Source organism: Ceratosolen solmsi, unplaced genomic scaffold (assembly GCF_000503995.2).
Source record: "Ceratosolen solmsi marchali unplaced genomic scaffold, CerSol_1.0 scaffold70, whole genome shotgun sequence".
Taxonomy (NCBI): domain Eukaryota; kingdom Metazoa; phylum Arthropoda; class Insecta; order Hymenoptera; family Agaonidae; genus Ceratosolen; species Ceratosolen solmsi.
The window spans coordinates 1,266,404-1,273,988 of record NW_011948448.1 but is presented as its reverse complement, the minus strand read 5'-3'; the positions used below and the strand labels follow the sequence as shown (position 1 = coordinate 1,273,988).

Below are 7,585 nucleotides of genomic sequence, written 5' to 3'. Positions count from 1 at the left end.
GAGCAGAGGGTAGAGGAAATATGGAAAATGCGTCCATCGTCATTATAAAATGCTCTCGTGAAAATATCGGCTTTCCCATTAATGCGCGTGAATATAGAAAATTGATTGGAGATGAATGATATGTTGGGTGGCATCGATTCACGCGAGACACTCGAAATCGATTTGCCGCCGTTCAACGTAATATGCAATTTAGTGAATTGAACTAGAAAAACGGGGTGCTCGAGCGATTCTCTTTTCAATAAATGTGTTGATATATTTAACATTACGCGACTCTTGGTATTGGAGCCTCTGAATAACGATAAGAAAAGAGAAAAAAGATAAGAGCAAAAACAAAGAAAAATATTCGACGCAACGCGGCTCATTGATGCGTGGACTAATAGCGTTCGATCACAGGAGGAAAAAGGACCTTTAGCGCTTGTAGGCACGCAAAAATGGCCGTGACGTGGTGCATATATAATAATCTCGGTAAATTATAGTAAGGGGAGTCGAATCTTCAAGCAGTTATTACAAGCAAACGGTTCCTTACATTATCCCTTTACATGTAAAACATGTCAATCACCTTTAAGTAACATAACAATATTTTACTCTATTTGTGTTTACATAATCTCGGGCGTTGGATTTATTATCTTACAGAGTCTTGCCAATCGAGTCTTGCATCGTATCGCGTTTCTTGTAAGTCAATTGTTTGAAAATAAAATGGCATAAGGAGCAAAGGCAATGCGTATTTATTCAGCCACCGCAACGTGAATTAAAAATACTTTCAATCTTCATAACGTCGACGATCGACGTCGACAACGACAATGACAATAGCGATCATTATGATCATCACAAATGCAATAAATACAATTAATAAATTATTGGAAAAATGAAACGGAAAAAGAAATAGAGAAACAGAGAAAAAGAGAGATGGAGAAGAGGATAAAGAGGGGAGAGAGAAAAAGAAAGAAAAAAAAAGGGATAAAAAAAAATGTAGACTGGAATAGTCTGGCTGTAGGAAAAACAAATTATTCGCTTAGCTATTCAAGCGGGACGCAGCCAGAGGAGGATTATCTTTGCGAGAGTTGCAGCTGGCATTTTAAATTTGCAAAAGACTCGGGCCAAAATTGAAGGTACGTACAAAGTTGAGAGTAATGCGAAAAGAAACAAAAACAAAAACCAAATGAAAAAACAAAAAAAGAAAGAAAAAACAAAAAAACGAAAAATACGCCTTGGTAATTAGCCGCGGCGGGCATAAGTCGAAAAGCCCAGTGCACGGATCCCCGTCAGCACGTGCAAGAATTATCACTACCGAAAACAGGCAAAACGAGCAAAGCGACGCGAGGGGCCAAGGGGGAGGGAGCGTGGTGAGAGCGAAAAAAGTCAATAGTAGCGGTCGAGTGCGTGCCCAGAAATCACACGGAGCACTCGGCTAATCGACCAAGAAACCCGCTTCTCTCGCAATATCCCCTTAGCAGTCCAGTCGGCGGAGACTTTCTTTCCAGCTTCTTGCGTGCGGAGTTTCTCTTTCTCCCCCTCGGTAGGTCGTCGATGCCGCATTGCCGCTGCCTCGGCTTCTGCCTCTGCCGTTGCCGTTGCCATTGCCGTTGCTGTTGCTGTTACCGTCGCAGTCGCCGTCGCCGTTGCCGTCACCGTCGCCGTTGCCTTCGTTGTCGCTTACGTACATGTTGGCCCGGAACGTCGCACCCGTCGAGGAATCGCGTTAAAAGTTTGACGGCACGCGCGTTGACTTCTATCACTTTCTCTATACTTTTCTTTCCTCCTCGGTGTTGCCGAGTGCCCGCCAGCGATTGCTGGAAAAAGTTGAGCGGCAGAGAGACGGGGTGATGAGACAGCTAGAGCGGCGGCTGAGGGAGGAGAGAGAAGAGAGATGGATTATACGGCTCTCCACAGAGTTCTGAAGCGAGCTCCGGTGTAAGGAGGTGGCGGGAACGTGCATGCGTGCATGCGTGCGTACGTGCGTGCGTGCGTGCGTGCGTACACGCGCGGGACGGGTTGGGATGAGGCGCGAGGTGGAGGAGGCGACGGCGACGGTGATAATGGTAGGGTACAGAGGGGGTGGTTGGTTGTGAGAGTGGGAATCTCGAAAAGGCGGAGAGGGTAGTGTTAATGGGCGTACTCGCGGTTAAACACCCTTGGTGGACGATGATGAACAGGACAGAGGGGTAGGCGAGGGTGGGTGAGGCAGCGGCTGGCGTCGGCATCAGCACTGTTGAGCGAGCGCGAACGAGGTTCCGAGAGGGACGGACGGAGGCGCGGAATTATCCGACGACGGCGGTGGCAGCGGCTGCGCCGAGACGCCATTTTAGCGCCGGGAATGCGCGGCCAATCGACGCGCGCCGCCGGCAGCAGGAGAGCCGTGCCAGCAGCGCAGGAACACAGCGCGCACCGGGAGTCGAGCCAACGCCTTCGACGGGGCGAAGCCACCCTCGATCACTGAGTCGGTGCGCCAGCGAGAGGACAGACAGACAGACAGAGATAGAGACAGAGAGAGAGGGAGGGGGGGGAGGTATGGTGGCGACGGCGGTGGCGAAAGAGAAAGGGGAAACGAGCGCGTCGGAAAAGGCATTGCGAGTAACACCGCGCCGATTGGCGTTTGGGCGCCAATCCGCACTGCGAGCGCTCATTATCGCCGAGCACTGCTGGAACGTCATCCGTCGTCGTCGGCGCCGTTGCTGCCGCTGCTGCCGTTGCCACCACTATCGCCGCCACCTTCACCACCACCACCACCACCACCACCACCATCATCGTCGTCGTCGTCGTCGTCGTCGTTGCTTCGTTGCTGTCGTCGTCGTCGCTTCGTTGCTGTCGTTTTCATCGTGGTCATGTAGACGTCTTACCATCCGTTTACGTATCCAGCTACGCGTAGTAGTCGTCGTCGTCACGGCGCCGTGCGCACGAGGAAACCGGCCGCCTTACTACTTGCCGTTCTATCCTTCGCTCGTTCTCTCGCTCGCACCCGCGTGGCCGCCTCGCTGCGCTCCCCGCCGTCGCCCCCACCATCGGTCGCCGTGCGTCTCCCACTACGCGCGCGCACGTCGAGGTGGGGCGGGTGGTGGCTCGGCGAGCCTCCGGCGGCATTCACGCCTCCAACGGGCGCCAGGGCCTCCCCCACCCATCGGCTCGTCGACGAGACCGCGAGCGAGACGGACGTACGAGTGAAGCGGCGGGATTCCGGTGGTGGGGCGCGCGTAGGGGAGCGACTTACTAGCTACGTCTCGCTCGCACCAACGTCGGCACGTAAGCCCCGCTCCGCGACTGGGGCCTCGGTGGTGGGGATCGGGCGCACGCCCCGCTCCGATCGCTCGATGTTCTACCGTCCTTGTTCCGCTTATGCGCAGTCCCGGGACCCCGGCGCATCGACACCTTCCCTTCGTCGCTGTGGCGGAGGTGTGGGGGTGAGCCTCGGAGAAGGTGTCAATCCTAGCGCTGCTCAGTGACCATCGCGGCACCACCCAAGTAACACCTTCGCTTCGCGCGCCGCCGCCGCCGCCGCCGCCGCCGCCGCCGCCGCCGCCGCCGCCGTCGCCGCCGTCGCCGTCGTCGTCGTCGTCGTCGTCGTCGTCGACGTCGTCGTCGTCGTCGTTGCCGTCGTTGACGTCGTTGCCGCTCCTTTTCTCTGACTCTCCGTTTCTCCATCTCTGTCTCCCTGTATGTCCCTCGTGCTCTCTCCGCTCTCTCTCTCTCTCTCTCTCTCTCTCTCACTCTCTGATTCATTCTCCCGCGGATCCCCGTCGTCGCCGTTCTCGCAATCTCCGTCTCTCTTCGACTTTGCCGCTCGCACGCGCTGCCACCGCTCGGCTCTCGCTACCGTCGCATCGACTCGCGCGCGCGAAGGCTCGAGGAAGGCTCGAGGAGAGCCCGACGACCGGACGCGTGGAGAGGCACTCGCGGAGGCGCGAGGAGAGATCGCGTTCAGACGCTGTGGAACGCGTCGCGTGTACGGAGTGTGCGTGGTGATAAAATACATTCATAACCTAAAAGGCGGCAGGATGCCGCGCGACCCGTCGCCGGCAGCCAGTGTCGTCGCCCTCGTCTTGGCCTCTCCCATTAGCGGAGGAGCATGAGCGCGATTGGGCAACGTGAAGAGGCCGCGCCGTGTCGCCGGTCGTCTAATTGAGCCCAACGGCAAGGAGCTGCGAAAGAAACGAGTGAGCCGGATACAGTGGTGTCGAGGTCTGTGCGCGTGTTCCGCGGGGGAGGATGACGTTGCCGGAGTGTCGTCGCCGTGGAGGCGGCAGTCCTTGCCGGGCGGCCGCCGCCCCGGAGGTATGAGCCCCACGGTGCCCGGTGCCCCGTAAGTCCCTCGACGAGTAAGACCTCGCGCGACTCAGGCAGGGCCCAGCTCCACCCATCCTCGATGAGATTCGAACAAGAGGCGGCCTGCAGGGGTACCCACTGCGCTAGCGCTCCGCTCCCGACTTCACTACAGCAGTCACGCCACCTTCAGCAGCCCCAGCTCCAACCCCTGCCGCCGCTCCAGCAGCATCAGCAGCATCAGCATCAGCATCAGCATCAGCAGCATCAGCATCAGCATCAGCAGCAATATCAGCATCGTCAGCGGCAGCTCTCGTCTTCGCCACCGCTGCAGCATCGACACCAAAGTCTTCAGCTGCAACACGCGACGCAACAGTTGCAGTCCGTCCAGTCTCTCCTCTTTCTCCAGCAGCAGGAGCAGCAACAGTTACAGCAGCTACAGCAGCTACAGCAGCAACAACAGCAACAGCTACATCAGCAACAACAGCAGCAACAACAGCAACAACTTCAGCAGCAGCAGTTACAACTGCAGCAGTTACAGCCTTTTTTGTCGCGCCAGCCGCCGGCGACCCGCGTCGACACGGAGCTGGCCCCGCGCGCCGTCGCCAGCCCCAAGGACGGCGGCGGCGGCCTCTCCGCAGCCGAGGAGTCAGCCGCGGTCAAAAGACAGCACGGCCCCTCGCCGGCCCCGTCGCCCGCGGACCTGAGTCTGCCGGCGACCGCAACGACGTCAGCCGCGCCTTCGAGGCGCGAGCGCGAGCCCGCCGAACTGGGCGGGCCTGACTCGGCCGGGCCCGGGATGGCGTACCCGGCGCCGGCCGCTGCCCTTAGCCGGCACTCGCCCTTCACCCCGACGGGCAACCCCAACGGCCGACTCCCGGCCCCGGCCGCCCCCCGGCCCACGGACTTTAGCGTATCCACGCTCCTCACCGCTGCGAGTAGCCATCCGGGCCAGTTGGGCGGCTCCTCCTCGCAGGGGAGCGGCTCGCCGCCGACCGGCGGCCCCGGCAGTCCCGCCGCGGCCCCGGAGACACCGCCGCCGCAACGGGCAGCCGGGGAGCTGGCCTCGCAAGCCTCCTCGGCATCGGTCGCCGCGGCGAGCTACTTCGGGGCGGCGGCCCTCGCGGCCGCGGGTTTCTACGGCCCGGGGGCCCATCTCTCGCCCGCCGCCTCCCCGACCGCCGCCCACCATCTCCAGAGCAAGTCAATGCTGGGTGGCGGACATCATCATCCACAGTTCAACCCCCAGGGTATCGGTCCACCAGGTTAGTAGTGTTGGAGCATACTGTCGTCGGCCGAGCATAAGGTTCGCGGCAAGGGTTATGGGCCTTAGGAAGGACCGGTAGGAAGCGAACTGACGTGGCAGTGTGTCGCGGGCCCCGGGATTGCCTCGCTCGAACGTTTAAAATTCCCGGCGATCTGCTCCTCGAGGCGACTCCGTGATCACGGACGGACCTCGTACCTCGTGGAGCTTCTGTTCGCGTTCGGGCGGTGGGACTCTCGCCCACCCGTTCACGAGACTTGCCATTCTTCTCGGTAGGCACGGCGCGACTCTTCGCCGCCTCGCCACCGGAATCGCCACCGGAATCGCCAAGCAGGCCAGCGTGTGAACGGTAAACGAATTTCGCGATCGGCGAGATTTATGGCGCGACGTGGTCGCTCGTCCTCGCGCTTAACAAACGGACCTCGTGTCGAGTGAGTCCTCCGTCCTCGGGTTTGCGCGAGGTTAATCACATTAATTCGAAACGAATTCGACCAGTGGCCCCGCGACCCTTAATTACGCGAGCTTAATCCTCGAATCTCGAAAGCTTCCAGTCTCGCGTGTCCTCCTCTATCCGGGACCCACAGTTCCTCGTGTTCATTCGTTTAGTTCTCGAGCCCTGCGATTGAATGTCCGTGGACCGCTAACGCGAACAGAATACATAGTTTTCAAACGAGACAGCCGTTAGTCCTGTTCAAGGAACGCGCGCAACTGTCCTACAAATCTCGTTAATTTGCCGTGCAAATGGCTTAATCGTGTCGCTCCTCCACGTTCACGACAAGCCTTGCAATCGTTTATCTTAAAAATATTCTCTCGCTCCTAGCAGACGTAGCTGGCTTCGCGCGACTTATCCGCCACTTATTATCGTCAAAATTAATTTACCGCGGCGAGCGAGATCTATTAATGTGCACATCAGTGGCTTAAGACGTCACCGACAAACACATAAATCAGGCAAAAATCCGGTCGATAAGATCTCGAAAATAGTTCGAGGCGATAATGTTTACTTTTACCGGATAAGCAAGTCGTAAACGTACGTACCGCAAGACTTGGATTCGATCGTCCTTAAGTTGATCAATTTTCATTTGAAAACTATTGGGAAAAAAGTAGCTTAATATTGCATCAAGTGTAATAGCGTGTAATTTTAATTTGACGTGGGCTTTATAAACTGTTGTATTCAACGATTAGAGCAATAACGTGGAATAGATTTTCAGTAAAATGTCAGCGATAAAAGATAAAGAATCGTGTGAATTATTTGATTATCGTCTTAACGACTTGACGTACATTTAAGGAGAATTTAATAAAGAAAAATAATAATAATTATTTGGTTTGTGATGTTGCGGCGCACGATTAGTGAAATTGAAGTAACGAAGAATTTTCCTCTTCTCCGTATTAACGAATACTCAAACCTGTTAGTTGGTAGGTCGTTTTAATTTTTAAAAATGAGACGAATTCCATTGGCATGTATAATATGAAAATTCTTATCTATCGATCTCTCGTTGTGATTATTTTTCAACGCAATGGCTCATCAAACAATATAGTCCAATGCACGAGAAGGTGCTCGTTCATTTAATAATCGCACATTATCGACATCCCATCGAATGTTTATTCCACACGAGCATAATTTCATATCGACTTTTATCATAGGATTATTCGACATCTCATTAAGACTGCCTGTAAGAAATATGAAAACCCAAAAAATCCTTTCCTTTCCCCCGTTTCTATAAATTACGTTTGTACAATAACTTATTCCTGCGAGATTTATATATATAATTCGTACATACTGTAGAATATTAATTCTAACAAGTAGACTCTCGGTTAAAAAAAAAAACTTTCCCGCAATCTATCGTCATGCGCATTACTTTTTCAGTAAAGCGACGTCGGCAACTGTACTTTATACTTAAATGTCCCAGCGACAACATTGTTTCGCCACGCACGTGCAAGGAACCCAACGATTACAAAATAAAAAAAATAAAAAATAAAAAATAAATAAAGAGGTTGTGTGTGTGTGTGTGTGTGTGTGTGAGAGAGAGAGAGAGAGAGATAGAGAGAGAGAGAGAGAGAGATAGAGAG

The 7,585-nt window shown here is 54.7% G+C and overlaps 1 protein-coding gene across 1 annotated transcript in view; it reads left to right on the top strand.

Moving 5' to 3' along the window:
• The first annotated feature begins 4,268 nt into the window (after nucleotides 1-4,268).
• The window catches only part of bi (T-box transcription factor bifid), a 126,425-nt gene continuing 123,108 nt past the window's right edge, over nucleotides 4,269-7,585 (top strand). The window contains exons 1-2 of the mRNA XM_011504802.1: nucleotides 4,269-4,294; nucleotides 4,738-5,519. Coding sequence (XP_011503104.1) covers nucleotides 4,269-4,294; nucleotides 4,738-5,519 — 808 coding nt within the window. The remainder of the gene's footprint in view (nucleotides 4,295-4,737; nucleotides 5,520-7,585) is intronic.